At 38.1% G+C, this 17,898-nt stretch overlaps 1 protein-coding gene across 2 annotated transcripts in view; it reads right to left on the bottom strand.

Annotated features, from left to right (window-relative positions):
- The window catches only part of SMC5 (structural maintenance of chromosomes 5), a 75,544-nt gene that overhangs the window by 29,023 nt on the left and 28,623 nt on the right, over positions 1-17,898 (bottom strand). For both annotated transcript variants that reach the window (XM_004600117.2, XM_055140615.1), the window contains 4 exons: positions 17,214-17,285; positions 8,879-9,134; positions 8,052-8,206; positions 5,122-5,235 (listed from right to left, as the gene is read on the bottom strand). In XM_004600117.2, the coding sequence (XP_004600174.1) occupies positions 5,122-5,235; positions 8,052-8,206; positions 8,879-9,134; positions 17,214-17,285 (597 nt within the window). The remainder of the gene's footprint in view (positions 1-5,121; positions 5,236-8,051; positions 8,207-8,878; positions 9,135-17,213; positions 17,286-17,898) is intronic.

Below are 17,898 nucleotides of genomic sequence, written 5' to 3'. Positions count from 1 at the left end.
TTCCCAGACCTATTTACAACAAAACTTTTTTCTGTGATCTTTTCTTCCCTTCCTTCCTTTTTTCCCTTTATTGTAGTGTTGGGGATTGAACCCACAGACACATGTTTGCAAGAAAAATATCCTACCATTAAGCTATGTCCCCAATCCCCTTTTTAGAAATAGCTAATGATAAATTCTGTCAAGTTAAGGAAGCAGTAATACTAAAGTTTCAGGATGAAAAGAAAGGAGGAACATTTCCCAAGTCATTTTATGGGGCTGGAAAGACAGTACAGAGGGTTAGGCACTTGGCTTCTAAGAGACCCTGGCACCGCATATGGTCCCTGAAGGCTCCTCAGGAGTGACCCCTGAAGGCAGAGCTAGCAGTAAACTCTGCATATAGTACGGTATGCCACTCCCCCATCCATCACCCAAATATCATATGATGACACCAGTATAATCCTGATATCCAAACCTAACCAGAACATCTTAATATCCCCATGAAAATATAACAAAATCCTTAACAAAGTACCTATCAGTAAACAAGATGAAGCAACATATAAGCAGAATGTGACTAGTTTATCGCAGGAATGCAACACTGGCATGACATTCACGAATTAAATGTATTAAGGTACAAAACTCATAGTGCAGTGGGTAGGGCATTCGCCCTGCATGCAACCGACCCGGGTTCAATTCTTCCGCCCCTCTCGGACAGCCTAGCAAGCTCCCAAGACTATCTCACCCGCATGGCAGAGCCTGGCAAGCTACCCATGGTGTATTTGATATGCCAAAAACAGTAACAAGTCTCACAATGGAGACGTTACTGGTGCCTGCTCGAGCAAATTGATGAGCAACGGGACGACAGTGATACAGTGATACAAAAGTCATATAATCATCTCTGTTGATGATGAAAAGAAAAATTTAACAGGCAATCATTATGGAAACTCAGCAAAGTAGGAATACAAGAAAACTTCCTCAACCTGACAAAGGGCTTCAATGAAAATTGTTGAGCAGACATAATACTAAATACTTAAGCACGGAATATCTTTCTCCCTAAGGACTGGGAACAACAGGGATCTTATCACTCCTCTTCAATATTGTCCTGGCAGTACTCAGCAATGTACTTAAGCCTGACAGAAGCAATGGCCAGGGAGACAGCTCAAAGGACGGGAGTGCATGCTTTGAATGCTGGAGCTCCAGGTTCCATTCCCAGCACGACATGTTCCACTGAGAAGCTGAGTGACCTCAAAGTACAGAGCCACAACAATCCCTGAATACCACCAGGTGTGGTCTAATCTCACCCACCTCAAGTGAATAAAGACCACAGAGTACTTTGTAAAATAATAAGATGGGGAGGGGAAAAAAGATTCCAAGACTTTAATTTCTGAAACAAAATAATGCTGAGAGAAATTAAGGCATGATAAAATGATGGAATGGAAAAATTCCATGGTGGCACAAATGAACAAATACACACTGAAGATAAGGACAACTTTTCATTGTGCTATAGAAATAAACACAAGTATGCAAAAAGTAGACAAGGCACCCTTTATTTGGATTGTAAATGAGAGTATCAGTATGAATACACAGTGTACTTTCACTCTCTTGTTCTCTAATCATAAAAATAAATATACATTGCCCTTCTGGAAAACAATATGGACGATTCTCAAAAAATTAGAAATTGACCTCCCATTTGACCCAGCAATACCACTGCTGGGAATATATCCCAGAGAGGCAAAAAAGTATAATCGAAATGGCATCTGCACATGTATGTTCATCGCAGCACTGTTTACAATAGCCAGAATCTGGAAAAAACCCGAATGCCCTAGAACGGATGACTGGTTGAGGAAACTTTGGTACATCTATACAATGGAATACTATGCAGCTGTTAGAAAAAAGGAGGTCACAAATTTTTTATTTAAGTGGATCGGCATGAAAAGTTTCATGCTAAGTGAAATGAGTCAGAAAGAGAGAGACAGACATAGAAAGATTGCACTCATCTATGACATATAGAATAACAGACTGGGAGACTAACACCCAAGAATTGTAGAAACAACTATCAGGAGGTTGACTCCATGGCTAGGAGGCTGGCCTCACATTCTGGGGAAAGGGCAACTCAGAGAAGGGATCACCAACTATAATGTAGTCGAAGGCCATGTGGGAGAAGGGAGTTGCGGGCTGAATGAGGGCTAGAGACTGAGCACAGTGGCCACTCAACACCTTTATTGCAAACCACAATAGCTAATTAGAGGGAGAGAACAGAAGGGAATGCCCTGCCACAGTGACAGGGTGGGGTGGGGGGGAGATGGGATTGGGGAGGATGGGAGGGATGCTGAGTTTACTGGTGGTGGAATATGGGCACTGGTGAAGGGATGGGTTCCCGAACTTTGTATGGGGGAAGCATAAGCACAGATGTGTATAAATCCGTAACTGTACCCTCATGGTGATTCATTAATTAAAAATAAATAAATTTATTTAAAAAAATAAATATAGATCGTAAGTGTATGTATATGAGGTCTTATAAGCAATATCAGTAGCAATGAGCACATACAGTACCAAAATTCTGGTTTCTAAAAGAACTAGGGCTCTATGGCAAAAAAAGGTTAGCTGTAAAAATCAAATCTCGCTCTGCCAAAAAAAAAAAAAAAAAAAAAAGCTGTGCTAAAAATACAATACCAACATAGCAATGGAATACAGGTCAACTCAAAGGTCTCAATAATCAAGTTTATGGCAATTTCAGAATTTAATAAGACATTATAAGACATAAAACCAAAATTCTATGATTGTATAATGAAAGGAAGAAAAAGCTTTTTCTACACCATGCAAACTAATAAAGAGTAGTTAAAATCATTAATAGTTCATAAATGAATATGTTGAACAGGACAGTTTCAGTCTCAAAGTCTATCTAACACGTGGTTACAAAAACAAAAATTTTATCTGTTTTGCCTTACTACTGGTTTAGAATAAAAATCTGTTCCATGCAATTGATTTATTCGGGGACAATTTAATCATTACATGTGATTTTCACATTTGCTCATATGCAATTATACCCACTGTTAGCAAACAAGTTTTCTCTACATGAATGCATAAAACAGCACCCATCTGCAGTGAACCGCATAGGAAAAATAATTCATGCAAATATTGACACTCTTCTCAAACATCCACCAGCTTTCTCTGTTCACTACGGTCACATTTGATATTACACCTTTTCATCCAATTTCAGGTGTTTGATAGTTGTTTTATTCACCTTTAACAAACAAAACCCTTCCAATATACCAACTCTGTTTTTTTTTTAAAAGACAAGACAGGGGAGGGGAGGAGTATACAGCGGAGAAGTCACTTGCCTTGCATGCACCCACCCCTGTCTGCAAACACCTCTGGGGTGGCCACGGCACCCCCAGCACCTAAGAGACAAAGCAGTGTGGCCTCCTGGGGTGCTGCACTGAACTGCTAGCCCAGCTAGCTGAACATTTCTGATGTGGGCCCTGGGTATTCCAAGTACCATTTAAGATCCTCTGCAACAAACACCTCGCCATACTCTATCTCTGAAGCTTTTAAAGAAGTAGAGGGCATATGCTAAACAGAAAGGAATCTCACTGATAAATATATAGCTAGCAATAAATGGTTTGTAACATACAGACATATAGCTATAAAATGAGATCTGTCTAAATACTCTTTCACTGATCACACCAGAGGAGGGCTCTTGCCTTGCATGCAGTCAATTGGGTTCAATCCCTGGCAACCTACATGGTCTCCTGAGCAAAGCCAGTAGTGCTTCCTGGAACAGTCAGTGTGGCCCAAAAACAAAGCAAAGTAAAAAACTTTATAAACTGATGAAACTTTTATAACCATCTTTTGAGACAGGTAATATTTCATCATGAGAAAACTAAGGTACAAAATATTTAGGCAACTTGCTCAAGTGAGCTACAAAACCAAAATTCATACCCTAGCAATCTTCAGGTAGAGTATATTCTCAACTACTATTAAACCCGGGTTTGCTTCCTTCACCCCTCTTGGAGAGCTGGCAAGCTACCGTGGCATATTCGATATGCCAAAAAAAGTAACAACAAGTCTCACAATGGGGACGTTACTGGTGCCTGCTCGAGCAACTCGATGAGCAACGGGATGACAATGACAGTGACTATTAAACCAGTCTGCCTTTCAAGTGACTTAGAGGCTAAGACAGTGGGTCTTTCAAGCAAAATAAGTGTTTCTTTTTCTTTTTTTTTGCGGTGCCAGGGAGTGAACCTAGGGCCTCACACCTGCAAGGTAGTACCATTAAGCTGTATCTAAATCCCTAGCTCTGGGGCTGGAGTGATAGCATAGCGGGTAGGGCGTTTGCCTTGCAAGCGGCCGACCCGGGTTCGATTCCCAGCATCCCATATGGTCCCCTGAGCACTGCCAGGAGTAATTCCTGAATGCAGAGCCAGGAGTAACCCCTGTGCATTGCCAGGTGTGACCCAAAAACCAAAAAAAAAAAAAAAAAAAAAAAAAATCCCTAGCTCTAAGATTCTTTTTTTTCAAAAATTTTTTTATTAGAGAATCACTGTGATGTAGTTACAAACTTATGAACTTTTGTGTTTGCATTTCACTCATACAGTGATTATTTATCCATCCCTCCACCAGTGCCCATTCACCTCCACCAATGATCCCAGCATCCCTCTCACCACCCCCGCACCACCCCACCCTGCCTCTGCAGCAGGGAATTCCCTTTTGTTCTCTCTCCTTTTGGGTATTATAGTTTGCAATAGAGGTATTGAGTGGCCTTTAAGATTCTCATTCTTTAAACAGAGGATTTATATTGATAAACAATATAATACTGATTTCCCCTTGAAAGAAAAGCTCAGCTTGTTTTAATATATTTTCAAAGAGGATATCTGATCCAAAAACCATCACATTAAATTTCTATCTCTTCAAAAGTGACAAATTACTCTTCATATTAACCTCAAATGATAATTCTAAAATGTCAGATAAAATTATGATTTTTTTCTCTCATAAAATGAACTCACTGGATAATACTGGTATAAAAGGGAAAGAAATTAGCAAAAGAGATTTTTTTACACAAGTTACTTATTATCATTAATCACTTTTCTAGCTCAAATTTTTTAAAAAGTATCCAGTCCAAGTATTAAGGTGATCAATACTTGCCTCTTTAAGGAAAACCTCCATATCTTCTTGACTTTCAAATACAAAAGCTCTCAAGTCATTTGATGGAATATGATTTTCAATGTATTTAGCATTTTTATTATCTTTCATATTGATCTAGACAAAACAAAAATAAAAATAAGCCAATTTTCAGGAAGCTCAAACTGATTACTAGAATACAACTATATTTACAATTATATTTAAAATCTTATTTCATTAAATTTAGTACACACAAAAAAAGACCAAAACAGAGAAAACTGCATTTAGAGGCAGTACTTTAAAACATCTACTTAGCCTTATTACCCAGAAATGTTCGTACATAGTAAAAAGCCATGACTTGAAAAGTACTTCTAGGAGGACTGGTTAATGGTTTGGAAGCTTGCCACAAGTTTGCGTGGGGTAAAGGACAGTCAGAAGGGACCAGTATGACAATAATAGTAGGAAATGATCATTATAGACAGGAACTGAGTGTTGAAAGTAGGTAAAAGGATATCTTTGAAAATTTTGTTCTTTTTTCACTCTGATCTTTCTATTATATTCACTTAATACAATAAAATTATGTTCCAGGGGCTGGAGCGATAGCAAACATCCAGGTAGGGTGTCTGCCCTGTACTTGGCCGACCAGAGTTTAATTCCCAGCATCCCATATGGCCCCCTGTGCACTGTCAGGAGTAATTTCTGAGTGTATGAGCTAGGAGTAACTCCTCTGCATTGCCGGGTGTGACCCCAAAAGCAAAAAAATTTATACTCTATTATATTTATAGAGTACAACTATAAATAAATTGTACACACATCTCGATTCTAGATTGGAATTTTAAAAATTAACTCATCAAAACAGACTAATTGACAAATCATGTATGATTGAAAATTTAATTTTATAAAGAACCAATAACTTGCCTATAGTGGTAACATTTCTACTATATCTTTTTTTCTTTCTTTCTTTTTGGGTCATACCCGGCGATGCACAGGGGTTACTCCTGGCTCTGCACTCAGGAATCACCCCTGGCGGTGCTCAGGGGACCATATGGGATGCTGGGAATCGAACCCGGGTTGGCCTCGTGCAAGGCAAACGCTCTACCCGATGTGCTATCGCTCCAGCCCCATTTCTACTATATTTTGAAGGGTCTCTGTGGGTTTAAAAAGGAAGAGGGAAGCAGGAAAGGGGAAGGTAATTTTAGCAGAGTTTGTCTCTATTTCAAAGAGACAGTACAGGCTAGCTATAATCCAACCTGGTGATAGGTTACTCTTAGAAAATCAACTGACAATGGAAGCCAAACCTAATAGCACTCTGAATTACTATTGAGACTGTCATTTGATAAAAACCAGTCAACAATTACATCTGCAAGCTAACTTAGTATACATGTTTTTCTTTTTCTTATGTTTTCTTTCAATCCTTCCAGATAAATTAAAGTAATAATGTCTATAACCAAATTAAGTATTACCTTCCTGATCTGGTAAAAATATTCTAATAATACTTGAGCAAAAAGTAAACATATTTTTATGCAAATTACTTTGCTAACATATATATAAGCCAAAACACTATATAATTTTAATGAGACATACCACAAACATGATCTCAAAAATTACAACTTTTTGTGATTCCTGAATTCTTTTCTACAAAAAATAATCCAGCAAGAACTCTTAAATTACATGAAGCAAATTTTAATTATGAGTAACATTATTATTATTATTTTTTCCCACACTAGTGGTGCTCAGGGGTCACTTCTGGTGAGACACGGGGGGCACTATGAGGTTGAACCCATGTTGGCCAATGAAAGGCAAATGCCCTACCTGCTGCCCTATCGCTTTGGTCCTTTAGTTTTTTGGTTTTTTTTTTTGCTTTTAGGGTCACACCCAGCGATGCTCAGGGGTTACTCCTGGCTTTGCACTCAGGAATTACTCCTGGCAGTGCTTGGGGGACCATATGGGATGCCGGGGATTGAACCCAGGTCGTCCGCGTGCAAGGCAAACGCCCTACCCGCTGTGCTATCGCTCCAGCCCCGGTCCTTTAGTTTTTAAAGTAAAATAATTTTATCTAGAGAAATATATACTTTAAGTATAAAATTCCATTGCTCATCGATTTGCTTGAGCGGGCACCAGTAACGTCTCCATTGTGAGACTTGTTACTGTTTTTGGCATATCGAATACGCCACGGGAAGCTTGTCAGGCTCTGCCATGAGGGCATGATACTCTCGGTAGCTTGCCGGGCTGTCCAAGAAGTATGGAGGAATCAAACCTGGGACGGCCTCGTGCAAGGCAAAGCCCCTACTCGCTGTGCTACCACTCTAGTTAATACCCACCAAACCAAGGCTTCAGCAGAGGCACCCACCCCGACCACCACAGCTACACCAAGGGCTCAACTCCGCCACCTCATGAATATTCTCTGCAGAAACACCAAACTCCAAGTAATTTCAGGTATGGGTGCTGGCACTGAAAACTCTGGTGTTTTTTCCAGAGTTTGGGTGGGCAGCCTCTATACCCCACACCCCAACCCCATACTTTCAGAAGCTCCAGCAGCCCCACCCACCAACCACCTCTGCCACTCCGTTGACTCACCCACACCATGAATCTGGAAATATCTAGACAGTGCAAAGCAACAAAAAGCTTAATAAATTCTTATACAAGGTCTTACAACCCTGCAATCAGATATTATAATGTTCACATAAGTTTATTTTCTAGATGTACTGATATTAATATTGCAACTTTGTTATCTCATCAGGTTTAATCCTAGAACTGTATTAACAGTTGTTGCTTTTTTCTACAATAAATTAAAAAACAATTCAGTTTTATTGGTTAAGGTTCTTTAAGATTCAGGTATAAATTCAGTGGCATACCAGATGCCGTGTTAGTAGAATCAAAAGAGTTCTTGAAACAAAAAAATTTATAAATTTGAAATTTATGATAACAAAACAGATGTGAACAAACTTTCTTACCGTGAGCATGATGGGCTCACAGACTCTTTGCTTAAATTTGTCTCTATTGTTTCTTAGCCATAAAACTGCATCGTAAGTGTCACGGTATCTCTGTCTCAACTTATCTTCCTTTTGATTCATAAGATTGTCAAAGCGTACAATATGATCATCCACATCTAAAATTGGAAAATAGAACAAAGTACTGCTTCACTGACAACTTAGTAAAAAATCTACTATAATCCATTATCATACTAATATGTCATATATATATATAGTATATATTAATATTCATTATAATCCGTTAACCTTAGATCTGAAAGTTACAACTATCACTCAGCACATGTTAGCACTGTTACAAAGATCTGCCCCAGAGAATTCTTATACTAAATTTCCAAACTCCTGATATAAAAGATGATCTTAAAGCTATAGTAAGTCATATATAAAAGAATGGGAAAACTTTAGATTTTTTTTCAGGTATCTGCTCAGAAATTCATCTTATGCAAGGAAGAAAAGCAAAGATGAATGAAATGGAACAAGTTTCAAAGGACAAGAAAATAGAGAACAGAACTTGATTTGAGAAAAACTAAGTGACTCCGCAAAGGAAATAAAGCAAAGTACTTTGAAAGGAATAAATCAATTGTTCTAGTCCAACAATGTTAGTCAGTGACAAACCATGGAACATGGCAGATGTATGAAACTGGGGTAAGAAACTAGAAGAACTGAACTGAGCTTCCTCAACAAGGTGGCATGAACATTTTAAAAATCGTTCTCAGGATTAGATGCAAGCTCACCAGCAAAGCTAATCTCCATTTTATGAACATATTTTCAATAAGTTCAATAAAACTTACTCTTTTTCTCTTTCTCTAGAGTTTCCCTTTCTCTTCTCTTGTCAATTATTTCACCTTCACATAATGCCTTTTCATCTTGAACTCGTCTCAGATCATTTGTAATGGCATCGATCTGGGGTTGAAGATTCTCACAGTTTTCTGTGTTCTTTAGTTCATTCTGCAAATCTTCTATCATTTTGCGGGTATTACTTATCCTCCTCTGTCGGTCATTCTCTTCATTTTGTTTTACTATTAGTGCTTGCTGAAGTTCCTCAATCTAAAATAAAACAAAAATGGATTGTTATTTATGAACATCTTTCCTTTAGAGCTATATTGTTTTAGAATGCAAACAAGCTATAAACATTAGTTTTCCTCACTAAAATAAAATGTATCCTAGCTAGAATTAGACTTGGCATTCCCACCAGATTATGTTTATCTTTGCTCACTGATATATCCCAGAGAACTAAAGTAGTGCACAGCATATAATTATCATTCAAGAATTGCTGAATAAACTGCTAAAAAGCCAAAGAGATTTTAAAATATTTGTAGGAAGCATATACGTACTTCACACCATAGCGAAAAGCTGAAAGTCATGTAGTATATGATACTTTCAATAAACAGTAAGAAAAGTGGTGATAAAGTCACCTACTAATATGAAATAATTCAATTACTTTTGTTCAATACTATTATAATTAATACCCAATAGTCGTCCTCATAAATCTATAAGTTTGTGTTTACTTATAATCACATTACTTTAAAAAAACCCAGATCATGTAAGGTGGATTTTTAATTAAAGCTATTAATAATTCTAAAACATATTTAAGATTTTGACTCACATATATATACACTTACACATTCAACAAATTCTTTCTGCCATGAAAGGCATTTCTTTATAGTAACAGATTTAAACTGCACGCTTTAACAAAAACTATGTATTTTTATTATGATTCAAAATGTAAATTAGAGAAAAATGAATTCTTTAGGACAGCAGAGATTTCCTCCCCCAAGATGCCACAAATAGTATTTTATCATCTATGTTCTTAACTGGCCCTGTTTACATTCAATGCCTACTCACCTATCTACAGGGTATATAGTTTTCACTAGGTGATTTCACTAAAAATATACTGTGGTTTCCTTAACCCTCACATCATTGCAAAATAGATTTTTAATACCTGCCCCAGGGCTACTCAATGAACAATGTGGTTCCAGGGATCAACCCAGGGTCAAGTGGCATGCAAGGCATACACCTTAACCTTGGTACTATCTCTCCAACCCTCAATCTTTGTTTTAAATTGCGATTTTATTTATTGAGAGAATATTACATTACAGGAATATTAAGACTAAAATTCAACTGATGTAAAAGGATCAAGGATACCCATCATTAAAGCCAAGGTTTGGGAGATCAATCACCATTTAAAGTCCTTTTCACAGGATCTAGAATTTTTCTTCAGTATCAGCCTCTTGGATGGGAGAGCTCCCAATGAGTGAGTGCTCTTTGCTAAAACAACCTGAATACCCAAAAGAATGTAAGGCATAAAACTACTGTAGTCTCTAGTTGGGGAGAAAAATCCAACACAATAAACTAAATGAAAATCACTGTCACTGTATCACTGTCATCCCGTTGCTCATCGATTGCTTGAGTGGGCACCAGTAACGTCTCCATTTGTCCTGTCGAGTGCTAGTATAGCCCAATGGCATCTGCTCGCTCCAGGAACATGAAGAGCACATTACTGTTACCGTTTATTTATGAAAATAAAAGTACAAAATATTAAAACTGGTTAAGAGTTAAAAGCAGTGACAAGGAAATTTTGAATAGGAAGTGCATACATTAAAAAGACATCTCACCTTGGGTCAGGGAGGTGGTACAACAAGGGCTTAGGGCGCCTACCAGGACTGGTCCGGGTTCAATTACTAGCACCACATAGCTTCTTGAATATTACAGGTTGTAGCTGGGAGGTCCCTGAGCATTTCTGAGTGTGTTCCTGAAGGCACTTGAAGACCAGTGGAGAGCTCAAGAGTGACTACAGCCTCCTGTTCTAGAACAGAGACCCAAGGTCTCACAAGCACCACTTGGGAGAGAATACTCCCATCCTCTCAAGAATATCAGAATGTCTATCTCAAGAACATAGTAAGAGCAAAATAAACCCATATCAAGTAGGAAAAAAAAGACAATAGACTTCAATGAAATTGAAAAGAAAAATAGAAAATCATTAAACAAAGCTATTTTTTTAGAAGGGGGAGAAGGAAACAAATTATGACTATTAGCGGGAAAACATATCACCTTATCACTAGAGATTACAGATTCAAAAGGCCTGCCCCCCCAAAAAATTTATTCACACCAATTTAACAACTCAGGAAAACAAACCAGGTAAGCTGATAAAAAAAACCCATTAACTACCACAATTCTTCAAACATTAAACTGTCATTATTACAAGCAAATTTAACCTATATGTTAAATGAAAAAAAAGAGAAATCTCCAGACACTTTAGAGTATCATTTGAGAATAATTGAGAATATTTAAAGAATTTTTCAGGGATACAGACATAGGTTTTATTCAGGAGCCCTAGATTTGACCCCCCACACTGTAAAGGCCCCTAAGACTCGAGAAATGACTCCTGAGGGTAGAGCTGAGAGTAGTCCCAAAGTATTGCTGTAACTGCTCCCTCCACCCCTCTCCTGGACCCCTCCAAATAAAAAACGTATACTCTTTTCCAAGCAAAAAAAAAAAAATTTCTCAATTAATTTTGTTTTTGTTTTTTGGTGAAGAAAGATAGTTTTTATTGAAACTTATTTAGAAAAACGTGAGGAGAGGGGAGATAAAGGTGTTCAAAGGGAGCATCTGGGGCCAGAGGGATAGTACAGCAACAGGGCATTTGCACCACAAGAGGCTGACCTGGGTTCGATTCCTGACATCCCATATGGTCCCCTGAGCACCGCCAGGAGTAATTCCTGAATGCAGAACCAGGAGTAACCCCTGAGCATTGCTGGGTGCAGCCCCCTTTCCCCTACCCCCGCCCTGCAAAGAGGGAGTATCTTTATAATGAAAATAAGCAAACAAAGAAACACAGAGACAAGAGAGTAAGATACGTGTTCGAGAAAGGAGCTTGAAGAGCAAATTCCGATTAGTTTTTCTAGAGCCAGTTTTTTTTTGGGGGGGGCGGGGGTCACACCCAGCAATGCACAGGGGTTACTCCTGGCTCTGCACTCAGGAATTACTCCCAGAGGTGCTCAGGGGACCATATGGGATGCTGGGAATCAAACCTGGGTCGGCCGCATGCAAGGCAATCACCCTACCCACTGTGCTATCACTCTAGCCCCTCTAGGGCCAATTTTAATCTGAATATCAAAAGCAGACAAACAGCATAAAAACTACAGGCTATCCCTTGTGAACACAGATTCAAAATATCTCTTTAATTATTAGCAAACAGAATAACAATCTGTGAAAAAGAATTCTGGACTGGAGTGATAGCACAGCAGGTAGGGGGTTTGCCTAGCTGGTGGCTAACCCGGGCTCGATTCATCCATCTCTCTCGGACAGCCTGGCAAGCTACTGAGAGTATCCTGCCCACACGGCAGAGCCTGGCAAACTACCCTGGCATATTTGATATGCCAAAAACAGTAACAAGTCTCACAATGGAGATGCTACTGGTGTCCGCTCAAGCAAATCAATGAACAACAGGACAGTGTTACAGTGAAAAAGAATTCTATGCCATAACTACGTAGGGCTTGATATTTCAGGAAGACAAAGCTGCTTTAATATTTAAAAAACAATGAATGAATTCTATCACGTTAACAAGAGATGAGAATGTACAACTGTATCAGTAAGATGCAGAAAAAGTTTTTGACAAAAGCCAGCACTCATTCATATTTAAAATTCTCAAAACCAGAAAAACAGTAAAATCTCCTGAAATAACATAATATTTAATGGTGTAAAACTAAAGGCTCTCCTCCTGGATCAGGAAGAAAGCAAAGATAATGTGTTCATGCTACTAGTCTTACTAATTCTACTTAGTGAAGAAAATAAATTATCATTCAAATCAGAATGAAATAATTAAGCTATTCAAATTTGGAGATGATAAACTGTATGTAGAAAATCCCATGGGGCAAGGGAAATACCTCAAGTGGAGGAGTGCATGCCTAGTATATCCAAAGCCCTAAGTTTGACTTCAGGCACCACATGCTCCTTGAGCACTGCCAGCATTAGTCCTTGAAAGAAAACAAAAAAAGTCTCCAAGGAGGGGTTGGGTGAAGGGGAGGGAGAAGCAGAGAAAAAGGGAGATAAGGAGGGAGGGAGGAAGGAAGGGAGGGGGAAGGGAGGGCGGGAGGGGGAGAGAGTGGGAGAGAGAGAGAGAGAGAGAGAGAGAGAGAGAGAGAGAGAGAATGAATCTAACAAAATAAAGAGTATTTTCTGTTATTCTGTTCTGGAGCGATAGCATAGTGGGTAGGGTGTTTGCCTTGCACACGGCCAACCTAGGTTTGATTCCCCTGTCCCTCTCGGGTATCCCGCCCGTATGGTAGAGCCTGGCAAGCTACCCATGGAGTATTCGACATAACAACCAAGCCCCACAATGGAGATGTTACTGGTGCCTGGTCGAGCAAATAGATGACGACAGTTTTGTTGTTAGAACACAATGCATATAAAAAAAGTCAAAGATCTAAATAAACGATATACTGTTTTCACAGACTGCAAAACTCAACCAAGATGAGTTGAATTCTCTCCTAACTATTATACATGCGCAATGCAATTCCACTAAAATCCCAGGAATAATACAAGACTTGTGATACCCTGGACAGAGTTCATTCAAGAAAAACACCAAATTTCTTTGAAATATGTTCCGTGGTATCTGAACACATTCCATTCCCACCCTTCTTGATCCAAGTTCCTCACCAACCTTGAAAACCAAGCTTTGAAAACTCAGTGAATTCAGCAGGCTAGCAGCCAACTGGTAAGGCCAGAACACAACTGGTGAGGCCAAGGACAATTCTTTCAGATTTTCCCTGGAGGCACTTGTAACTCACAGGAAAACTAGCAGCAAACAATAAATAAAAAAAAAAAATTTACAAGAAAAACCAAGAGGAGGAGATGCACATACAGATGAGTCTCTGGAAAAACCCCAGGGCCTGGAAAACCCAGGAGCACTGGTGGGCCTGTGTATGTGTGCTGTGTCTCTTTCCAAAAAGATCTGCGGCACTTCTAAACTGTCAGAGAATTGTTGCAAACCTTTAGGTAAAATGAAACAGGACAAGACAGCTTCATAAATTAACACTAGACATGAATCAAATTTCCAAGAGCACTGTTTTACTGTCATCCCGTTGTTCGTCGATTGACTCAAGCGGGCACCAGTAATGTCTCTATTAAACTCAGCCCTGAGATTTTAGAAGCCAGGTAATGACCCCAAAATAAAACACAATAAATAAAATATCTATAGAAGCTACTCAATACTAACAAAAAATTGCTACCTCTTCATAAGTCAAAGGAAATACGACGTAAAAATAACATGATGAAATAAACTCACAAGACAGTATTAAATCTAAGTGTAGACAGCAAAAAGTGCCATTTTAAATAAATGTTAAGTATCTGATAATACTGACATGTAAATAGAGGAAGTAAAAACTTGCTAATAATTTTGATCTTAAACAGTATAAAAATAGGGATGAAATTTTTAGAGGAAAAAATGTGTTAAAACTTGAGAACCAGCTGGCTAAGTTGAAATCTGTAACTTTGAACCTATAGGTAAAAAAATGAAATAAGAAAACCTTGAACAACAATAAGAGAAAAGGCAGGAAAAAGAACACAGTAAGCAGAAAAAACAAAATGGTAAAAGAGTACTCATTAAGTTCAACTACTGAAGAAAAGTGTCTCACACCAAATTGCAAAGAAAAATTAAACCACACCCAGTATACATTTTGTGTTGAAAAAAAAAATATCAAAACATAATGCAGAAAGACAGACTAGAAATTTGATCTCAAGAAAGCAAACATTAGTTAAAAAAAAAACCTTCTATTCTTATAGAAGCATTAAGGGACTGTATTTTAATGTATACTTTGTATCACACTTATTGTGTAGAAAGCTGTTCTGTTGCACATATACAATTAATAAAGACAGAATTCAGATTCTGAATCTGAATTCTGTCTTTAAACATTTTTGTTTTTGTTTTCAGATCACACTACACAATGGTTGTGGGCTGCTTCTCTCAAGGGTTGCTCCCAGAGATATTCAGAAGATGCATGTCAACAGGGATCAAATGCAGGCCTCCTGGTGAGCTCTCTATTCAGCCCTAAATTCTTTTTCTTAAGATCATGGGGGCAGAGTGATAGCACAGTGGGTAGGGCCTTTGCCTTGAACTGGGTCTACCTAGGTTCAATCACTGCCATCCCATATGGTCCCAGGAGTAATTCCTGAGTGCAGAGCCAGGAGTAACCCCTGAGCAAAGCTGGGTGTGACCCAAAAAGAAAAAAAAACCATAAAAGCTACATATATTAATAACAAAACAACAAAACAGAACTTGTAAAATAGAGATTGTAAAAGCCTATCTGGAGATACTCATGTCAAAACTTCTATATACACTTAAATGAAATACTGAAGTCAAAATGATAAAAGTCTTACACTGAAATTCAACAAAAGTACAATTAAGATATGTCAGATATAGCCCAATTCACTGTCACTGTCATCCCGTTGCTCATCGATTTGCTCAAGCGGGTGCCAATAACGTCTCCATTGTAAGACTTGTTACTGTTTTTGGCATATCGAATACGCTGTAGTTTGCCAGGCTCTGCCGTGTGGGTGAGATACTCTCGGTAGCTTGCTGGGCTGTCCGAGAGGGGTGGAGGAATCTAATCCAGGTCGACCGCGTACAAGACAAATCTCTACCCACTGTGCTAAAAACCATAAAAAGGAAAATTAAAAATGCTGACAATTCTGCCAAATATGAAAAGGGGAGGATTGCATATTCATCTAGGAATGTTGAGCATTAAAGGTTAGCATTACATGCAAAATCTCCAACACTCTGCCACAATGTGTTAAAACAGCAAGCATGATTTATGACAGGAATGTAAGGATGATACAACACTAGACAACCTGTGAACCAGGTATTCTTATCTGGAACCTTAGAGATAAAATCTTCACGATGTTCCTTTTAAAAACTGTAGCTAATAAAAATTTAAGTGAAAAAAGAGGGCTGTGGTTCAACATACAGATAAAGCAAGTAAAGGAGACATCTGCAAGTGAAACTGAAATGAGTAAGATAAAACAGTACAGAAACAACTGATTTAGAAGAAGTGTAAAGGATAGGGACACAGATGACTCATAAAAAAAACAAAAACAAAAAAACAAAAGACATCACATAGAATACAATAGTTTGTACCCTACTTCCTACTCTTATGAAACCTTTTCTAAACATATGCCCTGGGCAAAAACATACACTGGCACAAATACTGGCAGTCAAGCTTCTGCTATGGAATCTGAAACTAATTCTATGGAGAACTTAAATGACAAAGGTTTGAGATTTCAAGATAAAGACACAGAAGAAGTCTTCAACCACCAATTATCTCCAGGATGGATATTAAAAAATCAGCTTGTGGACAGTATTGGAAAATAAAATCTGACATATATTTGGGTATCTATATGCTAAAGCACCCACTTCCTTTCCCAATTATTCTAAAATAATTTTGCTTTTAAGTCCCCACTCATGCCCAAAGTTGTAACCAAATTTTTTTTTTTTTTTTTTTTTGCTTTTTGGGTCACACCTGGCAATGCACAGGGGTTACTCCTGGCTCTGCACTCAGGAATCACCCCTGTCGGTGCTCAGGGGATCATATGGGATGCTGGGAATCGAACCCGGGTCGGCCGCGTGCAAGGCAAACGCCCTACCCGCTGTGCTATTGCTCCAGCCCCCAATGTAACCAAATTTTCAATGCCCTACTTCTAGTAGAAATTACAGAAGTCATTATAATTTAGTCTCTGTTTTAAAGTAACTAGATCAATTTTTACCATTACTCCATTAAACACTAGAATCACCCAACTACAAAGATCATAATGTGTTATGAGTAGCACAGTAGCACTGTAGTCCCATTGTTCACTGATTTGCTCAAGCGGGCACTAGTAACGTCTCCATTGTGAGACTTGTTACTGTTTTTGGAATATCAAATATCTATGAGCAGTTTTGAACATTATTTCCTGGTTATCTTCTATGCAACTCTTTTCTTCCAAATCCCAGCGTCCCTCACAGATTCAGATTAGAGAATGAAAGGGGTATCTTAGACAATTGCAAATAAGAATATATCCCTAGAAAGAAGAATGTGTCTCAAACACAAAACAGTAAATTAGCATAATGAAAATATCAATATGAAATCTTACATGTTTATCTTTCCTTTCTATTATATCTTGTTTTTGTTTACATTTTTGAGATGTCTCCTTAATATCCATTGCCTGTAAGGTAAAACCAGAAGGAAGCAAGTTAATAAAAATGCAAGAAAGCCCATGTAACTGTCCATCTAAATCATTACGTAAGCTCATTCAAGTTTCCCCATGATTCCTTTTAAACAAAATTCAAATTTATCATCCAAAATACCAAGTTATTTGCAAATATACAAAAAGTTATTCCCATCAATACTGAATATATGCACATGTTTATCTCATCATGTTTACTTCACATAGTCCAAAAAACTTATAGAATAACAGGGTTCTGTTTAAAGTAGCTTAAAAATAATCTCTGCCCCCAACATCACGCTAAGGCTTAAAAGTCATAATCATAAAATCTTAAAATATTTACAAAATAGAGAAAACATTCTATAGGTCACTTTACTACTAAAAGAAACATGAATTAACCTCCTTCAATTGTGTGTATTAAAAACATAACAGTCATCACCAGGTGTGATCCAAAAAGCAAAAAAAAAAAGTTTAAAAACATAACAGTATACTAAGTTCACAGAATTTCTATGTCTCCAGGAATACTACTCTTCTCTAGTAATTAGTGATAAAATTTCACTTTCCTATTCATCTCTTGAAATTTCTACAAAGTAGCAGTCTTCCAACAGTAACA

This window comes from Sorex araneus, chromosome 1, assembly GCF_027595985.1.
Source record: "Sorex araneus isolate mSorAra2 chromosome 1, mSorAra2.pri, whole genome shotgun sequence".
NCBI classification, from domain to species: Eukaryota; Metazoa; Chordata; class Mammalia; order Eulipotyphla; family Soricidae; genus Sorex; species Sorex araneus.
The sequence above is the reverse complement of the archived record's forward strand: the minus strand, read 5'-3'. Positions and strand labels throughout refer to the sequence as shown.